General features: G+C 44.3%; 2 protein-coding genes and 1 long non-coding RNA gene across 3 annotated transcripts in view; 2 read left to right on the top strand and 1 right to left on the bottom strand.

Moving 5' to 3' along the window:
• LOC115150008 (L-rhamnose-binding lectin CSL3) overlaps positions 1 to 11362 on the bottom strand; it is a 106356-nt gene extending 94994 nt beyond the window's left edge. Inside the window, exons 1-6 of the mRNA XM_029692869.1 lie at positions 11319 to 11362; positions 10991 to 11026; positions 10866 to 10910; positions 10581 to 10716; positions 10335 to 10453; positions 9024 to 9068 (exon numbers count right to left, since the gene is read on the bottom strand). Coding sequence (XP_029548729.1) covers positions 9024 to 9068; positions 10335 to 10453; positions 10581 to 10716; positions 10866 to 10910; positions 10991 to 11026; positions 11319 to 11349 — 412 coding nt within the window. The 5' untranslated portion in view covers positions 11350 to 11362. The remainder of the gene's footprint in view (positions 1 to 9023; positions 9069 to 10334; positions 10454 to 10580; positions 10717 to 10865; positions 10911 to 10990; positions 11027 to 11318) is intronic.
• On the top strand, positions 804 to 1119 carry LOC115150018 (uncharacterized). The gene is made up of 2 exons (XR_003867033.1): positions 804 to 892; positions 964 to 1119. It is a non-coding gene; the product is annotated as an uncharacterized LOC115150018 (long non-coding RNA).
• Positions 11363 to 22064: 10702 nt separating the features above from the next.
• On the top strand, positions 22065 to 25122 carry LOC115150011 (L-rhamnose-binding lectin CSL3-like). The gene is made up of 9 exons (XM_029692872.1): positions 22065 to 22127; positions 22420 to 22455; positions 22536 to 22580; positions 22739 to 22874; positions 23017 to 23135; positions 24411 to 24455; positions 24568 to 24703; positions 24781 to 24888; positions 24960 to 25122. The coding sequence occupies exons 1-8, from the start codon at positions 22097 to 22099 to the stop codon at positions 24884 to 24886; spliced, it is 654 nt and encodes a 217-aa protein (XP_029548732.1). The 5' UTR covers positions 22065 to 22096; the 3' UTR covers positions 24887 to 24888; positions 24960 to 25122.
• Positions 25123 to 25817: the final 695 nt, after the last annotated feature.

Raw genomic sequence — 25817 nt, 5'->3', positions numbered from 1 at the left:
TGCTTGTGCGCACTCAATCTGGTTTTAAGACTGAATATGTTTCAGTGAACGGTAACTAGATGGCGCTACTCCCCCACAGATTTGTAGGGTATACAGCTAATCTGAAATATGGCACGGCATAGAAATACAGATTTGGTGTAGCGGGTCGACTTTATTTTTCACCAGTTTAGGTCTAGCCAGCCAGTTTGCTAACATATTAGCCTTTTGAGACCTGCTCCTAAGGAACTGTCACTACAAGGTAACGGTGAAAGATGACGAGCACAGCCCTTTATACTTTAGTACATGCTGACAAGTTTAAAATGACTTAAAAAATGCACCTGAAATCAACATTCCCTGTTAGTGCCCATCCCTAACACCTCACCAGGCTAATGTATGTCTTAATTTGTCTGGCAAGTGTGGTGTAACTCCTGTGTTGTCCTTGCAGTAAGCAGCATCGTATGTGAAGGCTCTGATTCCCAACTACTATGTGGTAAGCTGGTTAGCACTACCGTACGGTATAATCATGTGGTGCTGTATATTAGTCACTAGCCCACACAAACGCCCAGATTTGGCCATCCTTTTCTTCTTTCTCTTCCTCAGATCAGGGTGAGATCCATATTCAGCGTGCCAACTATGGTCGTCGTCAACACGATGTGTGTTCCATTGGGCGCCCCGATAACCAACTCACTGACACCAACTGCCTCAGCCAATCCTCCACCAGCAAGATGGCAGAAAGGTACTAGAACCTGTAGTGTTTACCTGTAGGAACTCCTTGGCTGTTGTGTTAACCTCTACCTGTTGACACAGGTTGACGGAGAGCGCCATGTATCGTCAAGGTATCCAACTCCGTGTTTGGCGACCCCTGTGTTGGAACTTACAAGTACTTGGATGTGGCTTACACCTGTGACTGAATGTGAGTTTTATGTATGTGCATGCACACATGACTGGGAACTAGAATGCTGGTGCTGACAGTATGTCTTGCAGGATATCTTCCTGTGGAACCTGAAGATGTACAAGGCTTCTGGGATATCGTCATCAGGTTGTGCTGTTTTCCTCCAACTTCAATGACCATTGTAAACCTGTGTATTTTGTGTGGAAGCATTTCTGAACTGTGGTTGGTCTGAATAAAATGAAGTGTCAGAAAGACAAGACTCGTTGCCTCTTGTCTATTAATGTCACACTAATATTTCTGAACGTGTGTCCTTTATTGTTGCCTTTCTCCGGACTCATTTGTACCTGGCGCTAACATGCCTTTGTCTGTATTGTGTGCCCACCTTTAGGCAGTTGTAAAATGCTCTGGATGGTCAAACTATTTTTAAATCAATTGTACATGCCTCTCAAATCACTGACAAGTTGTACTTATGACATCAGCATGCTTACTTGACTTAATTTGTATGCATCAACAGCTAATCTGGTGACAAAGCAGACCTGGACAGGTTATACAATGTGTAGACCCTACAAATGTACATCAGTAAGTGATTGGCTCAGATCATGAACCAAATGTTACTGTGATGTGTAAATTAAGCTAGAGGCTGTTTCTTCTCTTAATCATACTTGCAGGGAAGCTGGCCAACTACATCACATTAGTCATCTAACAGCCTCTGATCCAAAGACACGTAAACACGCAAACAGGGTCAACGCCCTGCTCAAGGGCACATCGACAGATCTCCACAATGTCAAAAACGTGGTCCAACACTGTTCCAAGAGCAGCCCCTCAACCATCAGATTCCAGCCAGAGAAATAGAATTCCATTCCCTGCACCACAAACAAAACAAACATCCAGGACAATACAACAGCAAGGCCAATGTTTGAGTGCATGTATGGCACCATGTCCATCTTGGTGCATTTGAATGAGTGTACAAATGCCTTCAACACCTGCATGGCATCAGCCTCAACTATATCAACACAGCCCCTCAGTGTCAAAGTATTTACCTTTTATATAATTTAGATCTGTCATTCTATCCTTCGCCCAGCAACTCCACTCCCACTTGTCTCCAATTCCACATCACAGTTCCCTTAGCCCATCCCGCCTGTCTCTACTGGCAACCCTTCGGATTTCTATGCAGCATATCTTTCAACAATACAGTTTAACTCAGTCTAGAGTCTATTCAATTAGAAATAATCTTTTACTATGAGCGTTAGTAATTGACGAGATCTCCAGTATTTCTATGGTCCATTTCAGATCTATGTTATACAGTTTCAGCCATTCCTGACAGGCTGCTTGAAGACAATACCAAAATAAATGGTCAATTCTGTATCCTCACAACAAAATCTGCAGAACTTTGTATGCCCCAAATATTCAGCGTTTTGTTGGCAAGAATTCTATACAATTTTAGCTGAAAAGCACAAGTCTTTTTAGCTAAAATTGAACAGGGCTCCGGGCAGCCGAGCGGAAATGGAGGAAAACTCGCCTCCTGGGACATCCTTTCACTCCCTCTCTACATTTTCCTCTTCTGTCTCTGCTGCTAAAGCCACTTTCTACCACTCTAAATTCCAAGCATCTGCCTCTAACCCTAGGAAGCTCTTTGCCGCCACCTCCTCCCTCCTGAATCCTCCTCCCCCCCCTCCTCCCGCTGCGGATGACTTCGTCAACCATTTTGAAAAGGTCGACGACATCCGATCCTCGTTTGCTAAGTGAAACGACAAAGCTGGTCCTGCTCACACTGCCCTACCCTGTGCTTTGACCTCTTTCTCCCCTCTCTCTCCAGATGAAATCTTGCGTCTTGTGACGGCCGGCCGCCCAACAACCTGCCCACTTGACCCTATCCCCTCCTCTCTTCTCCAGACCATTTCCGGAGACCTTCTCCCCTACCTCACCTCGCTCATCAACTCATCCTTGACCGCTGGCTACGTCCCTTCCGTCTTCAAGAGGGCGAGAGTTGCACCCCTTCTGAAAAAACCTACACTCGATCCCTCCGATGTCAACAACTACAGACCAGTATCCCTTCTTTCTTTTCTCTCCAAAACTCTTGAACGTGCCGTCCTTGGCCAGCTCTCCTGCTATCTCTCTCAGAATGACCTTTTTGATCCTAATCAGTCAGGTTTCAAGACTGGGCATTCAACTGAGACTGCTCTTCTCTGTGTCACGGAGGTTCTCCGCACTGCTAAAGCTAACTCTCTCTCCTCTGCTCTCATCCTTCTAGACCTATCGGCTGCCTTTGATACTGTGAACCATCAGATCCTCCTCTCCACCCTCTCCGAGCTGGGCATCTCCGGCGCGGCCCACGCTTGGATTGCGTCCTACCTGACAGGTCGCTCCTACCAGGTGGCGTGGTGAGAATCTGTCTCCGCACCACGTGTTCTCACCACTGGTGTCCCCCAGGGCTCTGTTCTAGGCCCTCTCCTATTCTCGCTTTACACCAACTCACTTGGCTCTGTCATATCCTCACATGGTCTCTCCTATCATTGCTATGCAGACGACACAAGTAATCTTCTCCTTTCCCCCTTCTGATAACCAGGTGGCGAATCGCATCTCTGCATGTCTGGCAGACATATCAGTGTGGATGACGGATCACCACCTCAAGCTGAACCTCGGCAAGACGGAGCTGCTCTTCCTCCCGGGGAAGGACTGCCCGTTCCATGATCTCGCCATCATGGTTGACAACTCCCTTGTGTCCTCCTCCCAGAGTGCTAAGAACCTTGGCGTGACCCTGGACACACCCTGTCGTTCTCCACTAACATCAAGGCGGTGACCCGATCCTGTAGGTTCATGCTCTACAACATTCGCAGAGTACGACCCTGCCTCACACAGGAAGCGGCGCAGGTCCTAATCCAGGCACTTGTCATCTCCCGTCTGGATTACTGCAACTCGCTGTTGGCTGGGCTCCCTGCCTGTGCCATTAAACCCCTACAACTCATCCAGAACGCCGCAGCCCGTCTGGTGTTCAACCTTCCCAAGTTCTCTCACGTCACCCCGCTCCTCCGCTCTCTCCACTGGCTTCCAGTTGAAGCTCGCATCCGCTACAAGACCATGGTGCTTGCCTACGGAGCTGTGAGGGGAACGGCACCTCCGGACCTTCAGGCTCTGATCAGGCCCTACACCCAAACAAGGGCACTGCGTTCATCCACCTCTGGCCTGCTCGCCTCCCTACCTCTGAGGAAGCACAGTTCCCGCTCAGCCCAGTCAAAACTGTTCGCTGCTCTGGCACCCCAATGGTGGAACAAGATCCCCCACGACGCCAGGACAGCGGAGTCAATCACCTCCTTCCGGAGACACCTGAAACCCCACCTCTTTAAGGAATACCTGGGATAGGATAAAGTAATCCTTCTAACCCCCCCCCTTAATAGATTTAGATGCACTATTGTAAAGTGGTTGTTCCACTGGATATCATAAGGTGAATGCACCAATTTGTAAGTCGCTCTGGATGAGAGCGTCTGCTAAATGACTTAAATGTAAATGTTGAATCAACTCGTACACCCTGTACCATGGAATCGGTAAATCAAAAATTTCTTCCCAACAATTTTGCAATCTGTATGGCACAGATGTCAACATCCTGGTCCTCAAATGAAACTGTTATAACATTCCTATTTAAGCTATTTTTTTCCCTCTGCAAGTTTTGGTCCTTTATATTGGGCAGACAGACCAGTTCCCTACCTCTTCCTGCCTCCATTGTTGGGGTAATGTAATCAATTGGTTATAATCTTGGATTGAGCAGACCTTTCCAAATAATTCTGATAACTCCATGAAAGACAATTCTACCATTCCAATTGACAATATCATTTAAAAACAAATACACTTTTCAAACTTTTTTCCCATAAATATAGGTCTTTTATAAACCATCACATTTGAGTAGAGCCATAATATTTGTAATATTTGTTCTATCCTTTCAGGGGGATGAAATTGAAATTGTAGTCAGTTCTGCAATGCTTGTTTGAAAAGAGAATACTTTGAAAAAAGTACCATTTGCAATTAATCAAAATGAGACATGGAAATCTGTACACAGGCCAAAAAGTCTATTTTAGTCAATGGATTAGCTTTTTTTAGTAATCTACTTGAGGATTATTTAGGGTTCAAGTAGAACTTTTGAATAAGTGAAGCTGTTTAGAGAGAAGTTTAGTGCTTTTATATTTAATAATCGCAACACACCCAATTCATATTCATTATATAGCGAGGTAGGCCTGCATACCACCCTGCATTTTACTGCTGCTTTGCTTCTTACGCTAAGCAGGATTGGTCCTGGTCAGTCCCTGGATGGGAGAACAGATGCTTCTCGAAGTGGTGTTGGAAGGCCAGTAGGAGGCACCCTTCTGTCTTGTCTAAAAATATCCCATTGACCCAGGGCAGTAGGGTGCCATCTTTTGGATGGGATGTTAAATGGCTGTCCTGACTCTCTGTGATCACTAAAGATCCCATGGCACTGATCGCAAGAGTAGGGGTGTTAACCCCAGTGTCCTGGCTAAATTCCCAAATTGTACTTCTTACCATCATGGCCACCTAATCATCACTGGTGTACAATTAGCTACTTCATCTCCCCTCCTCTCCCCTGTAACTAATCCCCAGGTTGTTGCTGTAAATGAGAATGTGTTCTCAGTCAACTTACCTGGTTAAATAAAAATAAACACATTAATAAATATAGATAGGCACACTCTATCTTGTCTGGTATAGCGTCCCAAATTAAGATACATATTTTTTGCTCATATGAATTGAAAAACAAATCATCAGGAGTAGGCAGCGCCATATGAAAGTGAGTAAATTGTGATATGACTAAGGAGTTAATCAGGGCAAATTTCATATAAATAGACAGGAATTTACCTCTCCATGGTTGCAGGATCTTGTCTGTTTTCTATTGAAATTAATTTTGTAGGGCTCATGTAATATGTTTTATATGAATACCAAGTATGTCTACTTCACCATCAGTCAATTTTAAAGATACAACTTTTACATTAATATGCAGTTTATTTTTTAAAGATCCAATACCTAACATTGTACACAGGTTTTAGTCCAGAGAGTCCAGAAAATGTGTCTAGACCTTCAATGAGACATTGTAGGGATCTAGCTTGCGGACTTAATAAAAACTTGAGTCATCGGCATACATGGACACCTTTGTTTTTAAACCTTGGATTTCTAATCCTCTAATGTTGTTATTTGATCTGATTTTAGTAGCTAGCATTTCGATGGCCATAACGAATAGATATGGTGACAGCGGACACCCTTGTTTAAGTCCTCTTGATGATTCAAAACTCTCTGAAAAGTAGCCGCTATTTACTATTTTACACCTATACAGTACTTTTACCCATTTTAAAAGAGAATCACCAAAATTGTAAAATTCCAGGCATTTTATGAACAAATTTGTAGTCCGTAATTTCCTGTAGACCCTGCCACATACGTCTCGTGTCTTGGCCGTTGAATTACAACTCCATTTTCTCCCTATACCGACATTCTGCTTGTTTGATTGCCTTGCGGAGGGAATAACTACACTGTTTATATTCAGCTATATTCCCCGACCTCTTTCCATGGTTGAATGCGGTGGTTCGCGCATTCAGTTTTGCCCGAGTTTTGCGATATATAAGTCAGGTGAACAAAAGGACATGAGTTACTGTATGTTGATATTGTTACACCATGAGTCATTAATCATGAGGCATAAACCCCCAGCCTTCCACCTACCAGAGAGATGTTTGTTTCTGTCGGCGCGACGCATGAAGAAACCCGATGGTTGTATCGACTTTGATAACATATCCCGAGTGAGCCATGTTTCCGTGAATCAGAGAATGTTACAATCTCTGTCTCTCTGGAAGGCAACTCGTGCCCTAATGTTGGACACAAATAACTGCATAATTTCCTAAGGACTTGAAGCGAGGTGACCATCTCTGTCTGCGCCATCTTGAGATCATTTAGCTTCCTCACAGATTACTTTCATTTGGTAATAGATTATATTAGTTGGTTCTTGAATAATTCCTCTCTTGTTGTTCCTCTAAATCTTGTTTTTCCTCTAATTTTTTGTATCTCTGTAGTTTCGTTTTTATTGCTATCTACCTGTACTATTAGTGAATGTATTTCCCTTGTTAGTCTTCTCTTTAGCCAGAAACTGCTTTTCATTGTTGTTGAAAATTGAATTGAATGACCTCTGAAGGTACATTTAAAGGTATCCCAAACAATAAGGGGATTTACTGAACCTCTATTGTACTGGAAAAATTCAGTTAAATTGTCTTAGTTAAAAATAGATTTTCCTCCAGTGGACTTTGATTAAATACACAATATCCCCATCCACGTGGAAATTCTACAAGAGTTGTGAAAGCCAATTAGATGATCCAATCGCATTCTGTCTCTTATTGCCCATTGGTTTTATTTGGGATGAGTACAGCAGTACCACAGGACATATTGATGGTATAATAGAAATAAAAATGCACTATGCGGATCACGCTGCCATTTCCTGGTTGCTGAAATTCTGGTTCACATAATTTCGACAAAAGTAGTGTTGCATCATTATACCATCTAAACTGCAAAATATATTTTCAGACCAAAAGTACTATTTTCAGCTGTTCGACAATAACGTACCTCAGTAGAAATAGCGCTCTACAGATCTACCACTTAGACTTGATTTCAATGGACAGATCAATGTTGGTGCGTCGCCGAAATGTGTGGGACAGTGCCAGAGATACATTGAGATGGGGAAACTCCACTGGCATCATATTAACGCCCATTTTGTATGTTGCCCATGGGCTGCGCAGTGCATTCTGGGGCCAATTGGGCACTAGCTCAAAAAACCCAACTTTAGCATGAATTCTGGGAAGTACAAAATTGCAACTAAGCCGAGATGTTTGATATTATCGTATTGCTTTGGAATAGTGGCATTATGTATGCGAGGAAAATAGGCAGGTTTCTCGACTTTGAGAAGGCATTGCATGATGATTAGCTTAGCAACCGTGTGACGCATTATGACCCATAAATTCTGTGGGGCGTTATACATTTCTCCATTCATTAGCCAATTGAAGCTCTCCTATTGTTCTCTAAAAATCTGACAAGCAAAAGCAGCCTTAGAAATAGCCTCAAGCTTAATGTCCACGTCACGGTATTGTTTGGCTCATGATCTGAGCCAATCACTTAATGATCAGGGTTTGTAGGGTCTACACATTGTAAGGTTAACGGTCCAGGTCTGCTTTGTGTACACATTAGATCAAGTAAGCCTGCTGATGTCATAAGTACTACCTGTCAGTGATTTGAGAGGCAGGTACAATTGTTTAAAAATAGTTTGCCCGGCCAGAGCACAATGAATATTTTACAACTGCATAAAGGTGGGCACACAATACAGACAGCAAGACAAAAGCACGTTAGCGCCAGGTACAAATGAGTCCGGTGAAAGGCAAGAATAAAGGACACATGTTCAGAAATATTGGTGTGACATTTAGTAACATACAAGAGGCAACCAGTCTCGTCTTTGACACTTCATTTAATTCAGACCAACCACAGTTCAGAAATGCTTCCACACAAAATACACAGGTTCCCAATGGTCATTGAAGTTGATTTGGCAGAAAACAGCACAACCTGATGAAGATATCCCAGAAGCCTTGTACATCTTCAGGTTCCACAGGAAGAACTCCTGCAAGGCATATTGTCAGCACCAGCATTCTAGTTCCCAGTCATGTGTGCATGCACATATATATATACACACACACAAACTCACATTCAGTCACAGGTGTAAGCCACATCCAAGTACTTATAAGTTCCAACACAGGGGTCGCCGAACACGGAGTTGGATACCTTGACGATACACTGGCGCTCTCCATCACACCTGTGTGTCAACAGGTAGAGGTTAACACCACAGCCAATGAGTGCCTACAGGTAAATGCACACTAAAGGTTTCACTACCTTTCTGACATTGTGCTGGTGGTGGATTGGTTGATGCAGTTGGTGTTTTTGAGTTGTTGTTTGGGCGCCCATGGAACACACATCTGTTACGACGACCATAGTTGCACGCTGAATATGATCTCACCCCATCTGATGAATAGAAGAAGAAAAGGATGGCCAAATCTGGGTGTTTGTGTGGGCTAGTGACTAATATACATCACCACATGATTATACCGTACGGTAGTGCTAACCAGCTTACCACATAGTAGTTGGGAATCAGAGCCTTCACATATGATGCTGCTTACTGCAAGGACAACACAGGAGTTACACCACACTGGCCAGACAAATTAAGACATACATTAGCCTGGTGAAGTGTTAGGGATGGGCACTAACAGGGAATGTTGATTTCAGGCTCATTTCTTTAAAGTCATTATAAATGTGTTAGCGTGAACTAAAGTATAAACAGTTTGACGCGTCATCTTCCAACGTTCCCTTGTAGTTCCACTTCCTTATGAGCAGTCCTCAAAAATGCTAACATTTTAAGTAAACTGGCTGGCTCTAAATTGGTTAAAAATAAAGTCGACCCACTACACCACATCTGTATTTCTATGCCGTGCCAGATTAGCTGTATACCTTACAAATCTGTGGGAGTAGCGCTAGGTAGCAAGCTTCAGCCACTTCCCTGCGATGTTCTTGCTTGCTAATTGAGCTAGATATGTACATATAACAAGGAGCAGCAGCATATGTCAAAAAAGTAATTTAAAAAAAGCAATGCAGATAGTCAGGGGTAGTCATTCAGCAGTTTATGGCTTGGGGGAAGTAGAAGCCGTTCAGGGTCCTGTTGGTTCCAGACTGGTGCATTCCGTACCATTTGTCATGGAGTAACAGGACAGTATGACTTGAGGCATGACAATGTAGGGCCTTCCGACACACGTGGTGTCGAGGTCCTGATTGCAGGGAGCGCTGGCCTCAAGTGATGTACTGGGCCGTACGCACTACTCTGTAGCACTTTGCGGACAGATGCCATACCTAGTGGTGATGCAGCCAGTCAAAAAGCTCTCAAAGGATGCAGCTGTAGATTTGAGGATCGGAGGGCTGATAACAAATCTTTTTAGCCTCCTGGTAGGAGGGGCTTGGCCCTCTGTTTCCTGTAGTCCACAAGCAGTTCCTTAGTCCATCTTGGCACCACACTGCCTGGTCTCCGACATCCCTACGCTAAATAAAGTTGTTGCCGGCTACATTGTTCCATAACCACAGGTTGTGTGCCAGCTAGTGTTAGTTAGAAGGTGAGGTGGTTTACACTTGGAGAAACAAATGCATGTATGAAACATGTTGTGGCCATGAGGCAGCATTTAATAAAACAAAGTTAGCAAGCTGGTACGGTAGGGGAACCAACCCATTCTATTCCTTTTCTAGCAATCAGCAGAGTGCACTCTTTTACAAAAGAGTAAAATGGGTAGGAGTATTAAACAATATCCCAACATGCCAGTCATACCGATAGTATGTGGGATTAAATTATGGCTATTGGTGCCCACCACTAACTATTATTAGCACACATTCAGAGACTGACTTGTTTCAGGCTGTTGGACACAGGAGTATTTGGTGTCCAGGTACTTGTAAGTCCCGACACAGGGGTCTCCAAAAACCAAATTGGATGCCGGGACAATACACTGGCTCTTCCCACCGCACCTGTTTGTGTCAAAGACAGGTAGAGGTCATGAGTTCCCACAGGTAAACACTACAGGTTCTTGCTGCTGGTGGTTGTTAACACCACAGCCAAGGAGTTCCTACAGGTAAACACCACAGGTTCTAGTACCTTTCTGCCATCTTGCTGGTGGTGGATTGGCTGAGGCAGTTGGTGTCGGTGAGTTGGTTTTCGGGGCGCCCAATGGAACACACATCGTGTTTACGACGACCATAGTTGGCACGCTTGATTTGAATCTTACCTCCATCTGAGGGAGATGGGGGGGGGGGGGGAAGAGAGACAAAGAAAAGGAGAAAGGTGAGGGATGAAGGAGAGCGAAGACTGGTGTGGGCCAGTGATGCTAATCTACAGTAGAAAATATCATAGGTGACTATACAGTAGTGTTGACTAGCTTACCACATTGCAGTAAAGCATCAGAGCCTTCACACGTGATGCTGATTGCTGCCAGGACAAATAAACAGGAATTACACACCACTCACATTAGCTTGGTTAAGTGGTATCATCATTACTACATACAGTACCTCCATCTGTTAGTGTACAGCAAGCTGCAGCCAGCACTGAAACAACATCACACAGCCAGTTCAGCAACATTCCACATCATATGCACTTGGACCATGAAGCTAGAATTTAGCATTTGACTCTATACTCCAGCATTTGAGTTATACTAAGTGTACTGTAGTCATCAAGTTAAGAATTTGGTCTCTTATTCCATGCATGCAATGTGACAGTTTGTTAGACAACTTTGTTTTTAACAATAGACATGTAATGTCCCGCAAGTCATATATGATATGTACTTCCATTACTCTCAAATACAAACATTTGGTCATATATATTTAAATGTATACTCACATGTGACCACCGTCAGTCTGACCATGTGCATGATGCCAGGTACAGGAGTGGTAGTAACAGAGAAAATGCAACTGATGCTAATTAGACCCAATACACCTGGTATTTATGTTATGTGACATGTCTTAATTAACCCAGGTGTATCTATTTGTCTCCAGGTGCACCTCATTGCAATTAGGGGCCGGTGTTTGCTGGTCTTTACCTGGCTATTTGTTCAGTCTCATGGAGTTAGATAGAGGACTCTAGATGGATAAAATCAATTTTGGCATTAACATTGCCATTGAGGGCTTCCAACATTTTAAAGTAGCCATCTAGGTGGGGCATGTTCGTTAAGGAAGAATCACACGGGTCACGTTCAGTCGCAAAACCTTCGAGCGTTGCAGATTTACATTTCATGAATAGAGACAACGTATTTCCTTATTCTACATGTCGGAGAGACATTTGTTCAACATAGCATATTTTTATCTGAAAATGTCCAAAACGTTGCATCCTGCTGAACGCACCCTATTATTCAATCTACTTTAATAAAATGAATATTGCCTCTGTTGTCTCAAATGTAATTACATTTGTTATTTGATTTGCATGTCCGTGTGCTCACGGATGCCATAATGGGACACATATAAAGATGATATCCTGTGTCCATCATTCTCTATGGTCAGATCCCCATGATGTGTTGTTCTGGTGGCTGAGTATGTGTCCTCTTCCTCTCACCTTTCCATTCTCAGGGCTGCTGAACAGGTGCCTTGTCCTTCAACGTGCGAGCCCTTTGGGTGTTGCACTTATCAGGCTTCACCGCCGCGGTACGGAAAGGCTGGTCCGAGTGATTTTGTGCATTGATATGTTCCCAGTTGCCACTCCTGTGAAGCGAGACCACTGAGCTTGAAGGCAGTTTGGTGACCACAGAACCCACAGTACAGGTACTCTACTGTAAATATTATTAAAGTGAACCGTTTTGAATGACTATGTACAGTCGTGGCCAAAGGTTTTGTATGATGGCAATTTGCATATACTCCAGAATGTTTTGAAGAGTGATCAGATGAATTGCAATTATTTGCAAAGCCCCTCTTTGCCATGCAAATGAACTGAATCCCCCAAAAACATTTCCACTGCATTTCAGCCTTGCCACAAAAGGACCAGCTGATATCATGTCAGTGATTCTCTTGTTAACACAGGTGTGAGTGTTGACGAGGATAAGGCTGGAGATCACTCTTTCATGCTGATTGAGTTGGAATAACAGACTGGAAGCTTCAAAAGGAGGGTGGTGCTTGGAATCATTGTTCTTCATCTGTCAACCATGCTTACCTGCAAGGAAACATGTGTTGTCATCATTGCTTTGCACAAAAAGGGCGTCATAGCCAAGGATATTGCTGCCAGTACGATTGCACCTAAATCAACCATTTATCAAATCATCAAGAACTTCAAGGAGAGCGGTTCAATCTTTGTGAAGAAGGCTTCAGGGCGCCCAAGAAAGTTCAGCAAGCACCAGGACCGTCTCCTAAAGTTGATTCAGCTGCTGGATCGGGGCACCATCAGTACAGAGCTTGTTCAGGAATGGCAGCAGGCAGGTGTGAGTGCATCTGGGGTAAAGTCATTTTCTCCGATGAATCCCGTTTCCGATTGTTTGGGGCATATGGAAAAAAGCTTGTCCAGAGAAGACAAGGTGAGCGCCACCATCAGTCCTGTGTCATGCCAACAGTAAAGCATCCTGAGACCATTCATGTGTGGGGTTGCTTCTCAGCCAAAGGAGTGGGCTCACTCACAATTTTGCCTAAGAACACAGCCATGAATAAAGAATGGAACCAACACTTCTTCCGAGAGCAACTTCTCCCAACCATCCAGGAACAGTTTGGTGAAGAACAATGCCTTTTCCAGCATGATGGAGCACCTTACCATAAGGCAAAAGTGATAACTAAGTGGCTCGGCAAACAAAACATCGATATTTTGGAGATAGAAGTTTTCTATCTCCAGTTTCTCAGTATCTTGGTCACAGCTTTGATGCACCTGTACTTTCACCTCCTTCTAGATGGTAGCGGGGTGAACAGGCCATTGCTCTGAGTAACTTAAAGCTTTTCATCCTCTCCAGTGCGGCCCCGTAGACGTGGATGGGGACTAGCTCTCTGCTGTCTACTGTAGTCCACGATCATCTCATTTGTTTTGTTGACATTGAGGGAGAGGTTATTTTCCTGGCATCATTCCGTCAGGGCCCTCAATTCCTCACTGTAGGGCGTCTCGACGTGTGATTACCACTGTTGTCAGCAAACTTGATGATTGAGTTGCCACACAGTCATGGGTGAACAGAGAGTACAGGAGGAGGCTGAGCACACACCCTTGTGGGGCCCCAGTCTTGAGGATCAGCGTGGCGGAGGTGTTGTTGCCTACCTTCACACCTGAGGTCGGCCCGTCTGCCCAGCTGCACAGGGCGGGGTTGAGACCAAGGGCCCAAGCTTAGTGATGTGGTATGATTGCTATTTTCTTTCGTTTTTTAACCAGAACCCCCAACAGAAGCTAGCCAGCTAACTAGCTACTAGCTAGCAGTCAGCTAGCCACTGCTAGCGGTCACCAGCTACCTTTAGCCCAGAATACTCTTGCCAGTTTGCACAGCACGAATCAAACCAGAGCAAATCTGACTTATTTTTCTCCATATCTCCTTATTCCCACTTCAAGCTCTAAACCTTTTCAACTGGATCATCGCAGCTAGCTGCTATCGGATTGGCTTCTCCTGGCTAACGTCTCTGTCCCGAAGCAAGCGCCTATTAGCCTGGAGTTATTTCATGCTAGGCCCATCTCCCAGCTAGCTAAAGAAGTCCATCAGCCACTCCTTAGGCTTCAATACCTATTTTGCCAATTGGCCTGGACCCCTTTTATTGCCGATACGGAGCCCCGACGATCCTTCACGACTGGACTACCGATGTAATCCACCCGAGGGGCTTTTCAACTGGCTCCCCCGTAACGTCATCCCTCGAATGCCCATCTACTAGCCTTCTAGACGCAGCCCGCTAATTCTTTTGGGGCTACTATACCTATTTTGCAAATTGGCCTGGACCCTTTTACTACACGGAGCCCAAATGATCCATCACGACTGATCTGCCGACGTAACAGCACGAAGGGGCTACAACTGACTTCTTCCGTTGCGACATCCCTCGAATGCACATCTGCTAGCCCCGGCCAGCTAGCTGTCTGAATCGTCGTGTGTCCAGCTCGCCAAGCTACTCACTGGAGCCAATGATGATCACTCGGCTATGCATGCCTCTCCCTAATGTCAATGTGCCTCGTCCATTGCTGTTTTGGTTAGTAATTATTGCCTTATTTCATTGTAGAGTCTCTAGCCATGCTCAATACGCCTTAGCTAACCCTTTAGTTCCACCTTCCAAACATGCGGTGACCTCACCTGGTTGAAATGATGTTTCTAGAGACAATATCTCTCTCATCGTCACTCAATGCATAGATTTACCTCCACTGTACTCACATCCTACCATGCCCTTGCCTGTACATTATGCCTTGAATCTATTCTACCGTGCCCAGAAACCTGCTACTTTTACTCTCTGTTCCGAACGTACTAGACGACCAGTTGTTATAGAATTTAGCCGTACACTTATCCTACTCCTAATCTGGTCCTTTGGTAATGTAGAGGTTAACCCAGGCCCTCCAGTGCCTAGCTCCACTCCCATTCCCCAGGAACTCTCATTTGTTGACTTAAAAGCCTTGGTTTCATGCATGTTAATATTAGAAGCCCCCTCCCTAAGTTTATTTTATTCACTGCTTTAGCACACTCTGCCAACATGGTTGTCCAAGCCGTGTCTGAATCCTGGTTTAGGAGGACCACCAAAACCCCTGAAATTTCCATCCCTAACTATAACATTTTCCGACAAGATAGAACTGCCAAAGGAGGCAAAGTTTCAATCTACTGCAGCGTTAGCCTGCAGAGTTCTGTCTTACTATCCTGGTCTGTGCCCAAACAATATGAGCTTCTACTTTTAAAAATCAACCTTTCCAGAAACAAGTCTCTCATCTTTGCCAATTGCTATAGACCACTTTCTGTGCCCTGGACACCATATGTGAACTGATTTCCCCCATCTATCTTCAGAGCTTGTGCTCTTAGGTGACCAAAACTGGGATATGCTTAACACCCCAGCCATCCTAGAATCTAAGCTTGATGCCCTCAATCTCACACAAATTATCAATGAACCTACCATGTACAATCCCAAATCCGTAAACACGGGCACCCTCATATATATCATCCTAACCAACATGCCCTTCAAATACACCTCTGCTGTCTTCAACCAGGATCTCAGCGATCACTGCCTCATTGCCTGCGTCCGTAATGGGTCTGCTGTCAAACAACCACCTCATCATTTTCAAAAGCTTCCTAAAACACTTCAGCGAGCAAACCTGTCCAATCGACCGGGCCCGGGTATCCTGGAAGGATTTTGACCTCATTCCGACAATAGAGGAAGCCTGGTTATTCATTAAAAGTGCTTTCCTCACCATCTTAAATGAGCATGCCCCATTAAAAAAATGTAGAACCGGGAACAGATATGGACCTTGGTTCACTCCAGACCTGACTGCTCTTGACCAGCACAAAAACATCCTGTGGCGTACTGCATTGGCATCGAATAGACCCTGCGATATGCAACTTTTCAGGGAAGTTAGGAAAGCAAAGGCTAGCATTTTCAAACGGACATTTTCATCCTGTAACACGAACTCCAAAAAGTTCTGGGACACTGTCACCACCGATAAATACATGATAATTGAGAATTTCAATAAGCTTTTTTCTACGGCTGTCCGTGCTTTCCACCTGGCTACCCCTACCCAGGTCAAAAGCCCTGCACCCCCCACATCAACTTGCCAAAGCCTCCCCCATCCTTCACCCAAATCCAGATAGCTGATGTTCTGATAGTGCTGCAAAATCTGGACCCCTACAACTCAGCCGGGCTAGACAATCTGGACCGTCTCATTCTAAAATTATCAGCCAAAATTGTTGCAACCCCTATTACTAGCCTGTTCAGCCTCTCTTTCACATCGTCTGAGATCCCCAAAGATTGGAAAGCTGTCATCCCCCTCTTCAAAGGGGGAGACACTCTAGACCCATATCTATCCTACCCTGCCTTTCTAAGGTCTTTGAAAGGCAAGTTAACCTCTCTAGGGTAGGGGGCAGTATTTGCACGGCCGGATAAAAAACGTACCTGATTTAATCTGGTTATTACTACTGCCCAGAAACTAGAATATGCATGTCATTATTGGCTTTGGATAGAAAACACCCTAAAGTTTCTAAAACTGTTTGAATGGTGTCTGTGAGTATAACATAACTCATATGGCAGGCAAAAACCTGAGAAGATTCCTTACAGGAAGTGCCCTCTCTGACCATTTCTTGGCCTTCTACACTCTCTTTATTGAAAACTGAGGATCTCTGCTGTAACGTGACAATTCCTACGGCTCCCATAGGCTCTCAGAAGGCGGCAGAACGTTGAATGATGACTTTGCAGGCCATTGCTGAAAATCAGTAGCGCATTTGGATAGTGGTCGATCAGAGAACAATGAGACTGGGGGTGCGTGCACGAGACGACAGCATGTTTTTATTTTTTCGTCTTTGAACGAAAACAGGGTTTCCCGGTCTGAATATTATCGCTTTTTTACGAGAAAAATTGCACAAAAATGGATTTTTAAACAGCGGTTGACATGCTTCGAAGTACGGTAATGGAATATTTAGATTTTTTTGTCACGAAACGCGTCGGGCGCGTCACCCTTTGTCACCCTTCGGATAGTGTCTTGAACGCACGAACAAAACAGAGGATATTTGAACATAACTATGGATTATTTGGAACCAAACCAACATTTGTTATTGAAGTAGAAGTCCTGGGAGTGCATTCTGACGAAGAACAGCAAAGGTAATCCAATTTTTCTTATAGTAAATCTGAGTTTGGTGAGTACCACACTTGGTGGGTGTCAAAATAGCAAACCTGTGATGGCCAGGCTATCTACTCAGAATATTGCAAAATGTGCTTTCACCAAAAAGCTATTTTAAAATCGGACATAGCGATTGCATAAAGGAGTTTTGTATCTATAATTCTTAAAATAATTGTTGTGTTTTTTTTAGCGTTTATCGTGAGTAATTTAGTAAATTCACCGGACGTGTTCGGTGGGAATGCTAGTCACATGCTAGTCACATGTAAAAAGCTGGTTTTTGATATAAATATGAACTTGATTGAACAAAACATGCATGTATTGTATAACATAATGTCCTAGGAGTGTCATCTGATGAAGATCATCAAAGGTTAGTGCTGCATTTAGCTGTGGTTTTGGTTTTTGTGACATTATATGCTAGCTTGAAAAATGGGTGTCTGATTATTTCTGGCTGGGTACTCTGCTGACATAATCTAATGTTTTGCTTTCGTTGTAAAGCTTTTTTGAAATTGGACAGTGTGCTTAGATTAACACAGTGTCCAAAGAAGTGCCAGAAGTATCCAAAATGGTGTCATCTGCGTAGAGGTGGATCAGAGAATCACCGGCAGCAAGAGCAACATCATTGATGTATACAGAGAAAAGAGTCGGCCAGAGAATATAACCCTGTGGCACCCCCATAGAGACTGCCAGAGGTATGGACAACAGGCCCTCCGATTTGACCCACTGAACTCTGTCTGAGAAGAAGTTGGTGAACCAGGCTAGGCAGTCATTTGAGAAACCAAGGTTGTTGAGTCTGCCGATAAGAATGTGGTGATTGACAGAGTCGAAAGCCTTGGCCAGGTCGATGAATACAGCTGCACAGTATTGTCTCTTATCGATGGCGGTTATGATATATTTTAGGACCTTGAGCGTGGCTGAGGTACACCCACGACCAGCTCGGAAACCAGATTGCATAGCGGAGAAATTACGGTGGGATTCGAAACGGTCGGTGATCTGTTTGTTAACTTGACTTTCGAAGACCTTAGAAAGGCAGGGTAGGATAGATATAGATCTGTAGCAATTTGGGTCTAGAGTGTCTCCCCCTTTGAAGAGGGTGATGACCTTGAAGAGGGGGATGACAGCTTTCCAATCTTTGGGGATCTCAGACGATGCGTAAGAGGGGTTGAACAGGCTAGTAATAGGGGTTTCAACAATTTTGGCTGATAATTTTAGAAAGAGACGGTCCAGATTGTCTAGCCCGGCTGAGTTGTAGGGGTCCAGGTTTTGCAGCACTATTAGAACATCAGCAATCTGGATTTGGGTGAAGGATGGGGAGGCTTTGGCAAGTTGATGTGGGGGGTGCAGGGCTGTTGACCTGGGTAGGGGTAGCCAGGTGGAAAGCACAGCCAGCCATAGAAAAATGCTTATTGAAATTCTCAATTATCATGGATTTATCGGTGGTGAAAGTATCCCAGAACTTTTTGGAGTTCGTGTTACAGGATGAAAATTTCCGTTTGAAAAAGCTAGCCTTTGCTTTCCTAACTTCCCTGAAAAGTTGCATATCGCGGGGGCTATTCAATGCTAATGCAGTACGCCACAGGTTGTTTTTGTGCTGGTCAAGAGCAGTCAGGTCTGGAGTGAACCAAGGTCCATATCTGTTCCTGGTTCTAAATTTTTTGAATGGGGCATGCTTATTTAAGATGGTGAGGAAAGCACTTTTAATGAATAACCAGGCATCCTCTATTGTCGGAATGAGGTCAAAATCCATCCAGGATACCCGGTCATGGTCGATTAGAACGGTTTGCTCGCTGAAGTGTTTTAGGAAGCGTTTGAACATGATGAGAGGTGGTTGTTTGACCGCAGACCCATTACGGACGCAGGCAATTTGGCAGTGATTGCTGACATCCTGGTAGAAGACTGCAGAGGTGTATTTGGAGGGCACGTTGGTTAGGATGATATATATGAGGTGCCCGTGTTTACGGATTTGGGGTTGTACCTGGTAGGTTCATTGATAATTTGTGTGAGATTGAGGGCATCAATCTTAGATTGTAGGATGGCCGGGGTGTTAAGCATATCCCAGTATAGGTCACCTAACAGCACGAGCTCTGAAGATAGATGGAGGGCAATCAGTTCACATATGGTGTCCAGGGCACAGAAGGTGGTCTATAGCAAGTGGCAACAGTGAGAGACTTGTTTCTGGAAAGGTTGATTTTTAAAAGTACAAGGTCAAATTCTTTGACCTGGATAGTAAGACAGAACTCTGCGGGCTAACGCTGCAGTAGATTGCAACTCTGCCTCCTTTGGCAGTTCTATCTTGTCGGAAAATGTTATAGTTAGGGATGGAAATTTCAGGGGTTTTGGTGGTCCTCCTAAACCAGGATTCAGACACAGCTAGGACCACCGGGTTGGCAGAGTTTGCTAAAGCAGTGAATATAATAAACTTAGGGAGGGGGCTTCTAATGTTAACATGCATGAAACCAAGGCTTTTACGTACGGTTAGAGAAGTCAACAATTGAGAGCGCCTGGGGAATGGGAGTGGAGCTAGGCACTGCAGAGCCTGGGTTAACCTCTACATCAACAGAGGAACAGAGTAGAAGTAGGATAAGTGTACGGCTAAAGGCTATAACAACTGGTCGTCTAGTATGTTCGGAACAGAGAGTAAAAGGAGCAGGTTTCTGGGCACGGTAGAATAGATTCAAGGCATAATGTACAGACAAAGGTATGGTAGGATGTGAATACAGTGGAGGAAAACCTATGCATTGAGTGACGATGAGAGAGATATTGTTTCTAGAAACATCATTTCAACCAGGTGAGGTCACCGCATGTTTGGAAGGTGGAACTAAAAGGTTAGCTAAGGCGTATTGAGCATGGCTAGAGACTCTACAATGAAATAAGGCAATAATTACTAACCAAAACAGCAATGGACGAGGCACATTGACATTATGGAGAGGCATGCGTAGCCGAATGATCATCATTGGGTCCAGTGAGTAGCCTGGCGAGCTGGAGACACGACGATTCAGACAGGTAGCGGGCTGCTGAGGAAAATGACTTTACCCCAGTCCTCAGCATTCCAATCCCTGTACCTTTTGCAGAATATCAGTCTGTCCCTGATGTTTTTCCTGGTGAGAAGCGGCTTCTTTGCTGCCCTTCTTGACACCAGGCCATCCTCCAAAAGTCTTCGCCTCATTGTGCGTGCAGATGCACTCACACCTGCCTGCTGCCATTCATGAGCAAGCTCTGTACTGATGGTGCCCTGAGTCAGGAGCTGAATCAACTTTAGGAGACGGTCCTGGTGCTTGAGGAACTCTCTTGGGCGCCCTGAAGCCTTCTTCACAACATTTGAAGCGCTCTCCTTGAAGTTCTTGATGATCCGATAAATGGTTGATTTAGGTGCAATCTTACTGGCAGCAATATCCTTGCCTGTGAAGCCCTTTTTGTGCAAAGCACTGATGACGGCACATGTTTCCTTGCAGGTAAGCATGGTTGACAGAGGAAGAACAATGATTCCAAGCACCACCCTCCTTTTGAATATTCCAGTCTGTTATGCGAACTCAATCAGCATGAAAGAGTGATCTCCAGCCTTATCCTCGTCAACACTCACACGTGTGTTAACGAGATAATCACTGACATGATATCAGCTGGTCCTTTTGTGGCAGGGCTGAAATGCAGTGGAAATGTTTTTGGGGGATTCAGTTCATTTGCATGGCAAAGAGGGACTTTGCAATTAATTGCAATTCATCTGATCTGGAGTATATGCAAATTGCCATCATACAAAACTTTTGGCCACGACTGTACATAGTCATTCAACACGGTTCACTTTAATAATGTTCACAGTATATTACCTTTACTGTGGATTCTGTGGTCACCAAACTGCCTTCAAGCTCAGTGGTCTCCCTTCACAGGAGTGGCAACTGGGAACATATAAATGCACAAAATCACTGGGACCAGCATTTCCGGACCGCAGCGGTGAAGCCTGATAAGTTTAACACCCAAAGGGCTCGCACGTTGAAGGGCAAGGCACCTGTCCAGCAGCCCTGAGAATCGAAAGTTGAGAGGAAGAGGACACATAGCCACCAGAACAACACATCATGGGGATCTGACCATAGAGAATGATGGACACAGGAAATCATCTTTATATGTGTCCTATTATGGCATTCGTGAGCGCTCGGACATCAATCAAATAACAAATGTAATTACATTTGAGACAATAGAGGCAATATTCATTTTATTAAAGTAGTCCATTTTCTTCTATAATTTCTATGAGTTGGCAAACAATCTAAAAGGCTGCACACCACCACAGAGTGTGTTGTTTGAAAAGGTACTATTTGAAGGCAAAGCTGGCAATTTACTGCCACCTACAGTTATGCAATGTTTGCTCAAGAGTATAATTAATTGGCTGATCCCTCCTGATGACCCGGATTGAATAATAGGGTGCGTTCAGCAGGATGCAACGTTTTGGAAGGTTCAGATAAAAAATATGCTATGTTGAACAAATATGTCTCTCCGACATTTAGAATAAGGAAATACGTTGTCTCTATTCATGACATGGAAATCTGCAACGCTCGAAGGTTTTGAGACTGAACGTGGCCCGTGTGATTCTTCCTTAACGAAGAAGCCCCACCTAGATGGCTACTTTAAAATGTTCCGCCCTCAATGGCAATGTTAATGCCAAAATGTATTTTTATCCATCCAGAGTCCTCTATCTAACTCCATGAGACTGAACAAATAGCCAGGTATAGACTAGCAAACACCGGCCCCTAATTGCAATGAGGTGCACCTGGAGACAAATAGATACACCTGGGTTAATTAAGACATGTCCCATAACATAAATACCAGGTGTATTGGGTCTAATTAGCATCAGTTGCATTTTCTCTGTTATTACCACTCCTGTACCCGGCATCATGCGCATGTTCAGACTGACGGTGGCCGCATGTGAGTATACATAATCTGTATCTGATGCAGATTAGAATATAAATGACCAAATGTTTGTATTTGAGAGTAATGGAAGTATGTGTCATTGATGACCTGAGGGACATTCAATTTCTATTGTTCAAAACAAAATTGTCTAACAAATTGTCACATTGCATGCATGGAATAAGAGACAAAATTCTGAACTTGATGACTACAGTACACTTAGTATAACTTAAATGCTGGAGTATACCTTCATGGCCCAAGTGCATATGATGTGGAATGTTGCTGAACTAGCTGTGTGATGTTGTTTCAGTGCTGGCTGCAGCTTGCTGTACACTAACAGATGGAGGTACTGTATGTAATAATGATGATACTACTTAACCAAGCTAATGTGAGTGGTGTGTAACTCCTGTTTATTTGTCCTGGCAGCAATCAGCATCACGTGTGAAGGCCATGATGCTTTACTGCAATGTGGTAAGCTAGTCAACACTACTGTACCTACTGTCAACACTACCTATGATATTTTCTACTGTAGATTAGCGTCACTGGCCCACACCAAAGAGACCCAGTCTTCACTCTCCTTCGTCCCTCGCCTTTCTACTTTTCTTGATCTCTTCCCCCATCTCCCTCAGATGGAGGTCAGATTCAAATCATGCGTGCCAACTATGGTCGTCGTAAACACGATGTGTGTTCCATTGGGCGCCCCGATAACCAACTCACCGACACCAACTGCCTCAGCCAATCCACCACCAGCAAGATGGCAGAAAGGTACTAGAACCAGTGGTGTTTACCTGTAGGAACTCCTTGGCTGTAGTGGTAAGAACCACCAGCAAGATGGTAAAAAGATATTTGAACCTGTAGTGTGTACCTGTGGGAACTCATGACCTCTACTTGTCTTTGACACAAACAGGTGCGATGGAAAGAGCCAGTGTGTTGTCCCGGCATCCAATTTCGTTTTTGGGGACCCCTGTGTTGGGACTTACAAGTACCTGGACACCAAATACTCCTGTGTCCAAGAGCACGAAACAAGTCAGTCTCTGAATGTGTGCTAATAATAGTTAGTGGTGGGCACCAATGGCCATAATTGAATTCCACCTACTATTGGTATGACTGGCATGTTGGGATATTGTTTAATACTCCTACCCATTTTACTCTTTTGTAAAAGCGTGCACTCTGCTGATGACTAGAATGGGTTGGTTCCCCTATGGTACCAGCTTTGTTATTAAATTCTGTTTTATGGCCACAACGTGTTAAATACATGCATTTATTTATCCATGTTTAAGCCACCCTCACCTGCTAACTAACCCTAGCACACAAGCTGTGGTTATGGAACAATGTAGCCGGCAACATCTTTAGTTAGCGTAGCCTATAGGGAGGTCGGAGACCTGGCAGTGTGGTGCCAAGACGACAATATCGTCAAGACAAAGGAACTGATTGTGGACTACAGGAAACGGAGGGCCGAGTCCCTCCCTGCCAGGAGGCTAAAAGGATTTGCTATCAGCCTTCCGATGCTCAATTCTACAGCTGCACCATTGAGAGCTTTTTGACTGGCTGCATTACCACTAGGTATGTAGCACGTTGCGGTCATATGCCAGAGGGTAGTGCGTAGGGCCCTGTACATCACTGAGGCCGCGCTCCCTGCCATCAGCATCTCGACACCACACGTGTCGGAAAGCCCTACATTGTCAATGACACTGGCCACTGACAAATGGTACGGATGCACCAAGTCTGGAACCTGAACAGCTTCTACTTCCCCCAAGCCATAACTCCTGAATGACTACCCCCGACTATCTGCATTGACCCTTTTTGACTTGTCTCATATGCTGTTCCTTTTTAGATGTACATATCAAGCTCAATTAGCCAGCAAGAACACGGACGGGAAGTGGCTTAAGCTTATTTGATGCTTGTGCGCACTTAATCTGGTTTTAGACTGAATATGTTTCAGTGAATGGTAACTAGCTAGCGCTACTCCCACAGATTTGTAGGGTATACAGCTAGTCTGACACAGCATGGCATAGAAATGCAGATTTGGTGTAGCGGGTTGACTTTATTTTTCACCAGTTTCAGTCTAGCCAGCCTGTTTGCTTAACATATTAGCCTTTTGAGACCTGCTCATAAGGAACTGACACTACAAGGTAACGGTGAAAGATGACGCGCATAGCCCTTTATACTTTAGTACATGCCGACAAGTTTAAAATGACTTAAAAAATGCACCTGAAATCAACATCCCTAACACTTCACCAGGCTAATGTATGTCTTAATTTGTCTGGCCATTGTGGTGTAACTCCTGTGTTGTCCTTGCAGTAAGCAGCATCATATGTGAAGGCTCTGATTCCCAACTACTATGTGGTAAGCTGGTTAGCACTACCGTACGGTATAATCATGTGGTGACGTGTATATTAGTCACTAGCCCACACAAACACCCAGATTTGGCCATCCTTTTCTTCTTTCTCTTCCTCAGATCGGGGTGAGATCCATATTCAGCGTGCCAACTATGGTCGTCGTCAACACGATGTGTGTTCCATTGGGCGCCCCGATAACCAACTCAAAAACACCAACTGCCTCAGCCAATCCAGCACCAGCACAATGTCAGAAAGGTAGTGAAACCTTTAGTGTGCATTTGCCTGTAGGCACTCATTGGCTGTGGTGTTAACCTCTACCTGTTGACACACAGGTGTGACGGAGAGCGCCAGTGTATCGTCAAGGTATCCAACTCCGTGTTCGGCGACCCCTGTGTTGGAACTTATAAGTACTTGGCTGTGGCTTACACCTGTGACTGAATGTGAGTTTTATATATGTGCATGCACACATGACTGGGAACTAGAATGCTGGTGCTGACAGTATGCCTTGCAGGATATCTTCCTGTGGAACCTGAAGATGTACAAGGCTTCTGGGATATCGTCATCAGGTTGTGCTGTTTTCCTCCAACTTCAATGACCATTGTAAACCTGTGTATTTTGTGTTGAAGCATTTCTGAACTGTGGTTGGTCTGAATTAAATGAAGTGTCAAAGACAAGACTGGTTGCCTCTTGTATATTACTAAATGTCACACCAATATTTCTGAACGTGTGTCCTTTATTGTTGCCTTTCTCCGGACTCATTTGTACTTGGCGCTAACGTGCCTTTCTCTGTATTCTGTGCCCACCTTTAGGCAGTTGTAAAATGCTCTGGATGGTCAAACTATTTTTAAATCAATTGTACCTGCCTCTCAAATCACTGACAAGTTGTACTTATGACATCAGCATGCTTACTTGACCTAATTTGTATGCATCAACAGCTAACCTGGTGACAAAGCAGACCTGGACAGGTTATACAATGTGTAGACCCTACAAATGTACCTCAGTAAGTGATTGGCTCAGATCATGAACCAAATGTTACTGTGATGTGTAAATTAAGCTAGAGGCTGTTTCTTCTCTTAATCATACTTGCAGGGAAGCTGGCCAACTACATCACATTAGTCATCTAACAGCCTCTGATCCAAAGACACGCAAACAGGGTCAACGCCCTGCTCAAGGGCACATCGACAGATCTCCACAATGTCAAAAACGTGGTCCAACACTGTTCCAAGAGCAGCCCCTCAACCATCAGATTCCATCCAGAGAATAAATAGAATTCCATTCCCTGCACCACAAACATCCAGGACAATACAACAGCAAGGCCAATGTTTGAGTGCATGTATGGCACCATGTCCATCTTGGTGCATTTGAATGA

The sequence above is a fragment of the Salmo trutta genome, chromosome 16 (assembly GCF_901001165.1).
Source record: "Salmo trutta chromosome 16, fSalTru1.1, whole genome shotgun sequence".
Classification (NCBI taxonomy): Eukaryota; Metazoa; Chordata; class Actinopteri; order Salmoniformes; family Salmonidae; genus Salmo; species Salmo trutta.
The sequence above is the reverse complement of the archived record's forward strand: the minus strand, read 5'-3'. Positions and strand labels throughout refer to the sequence as shown.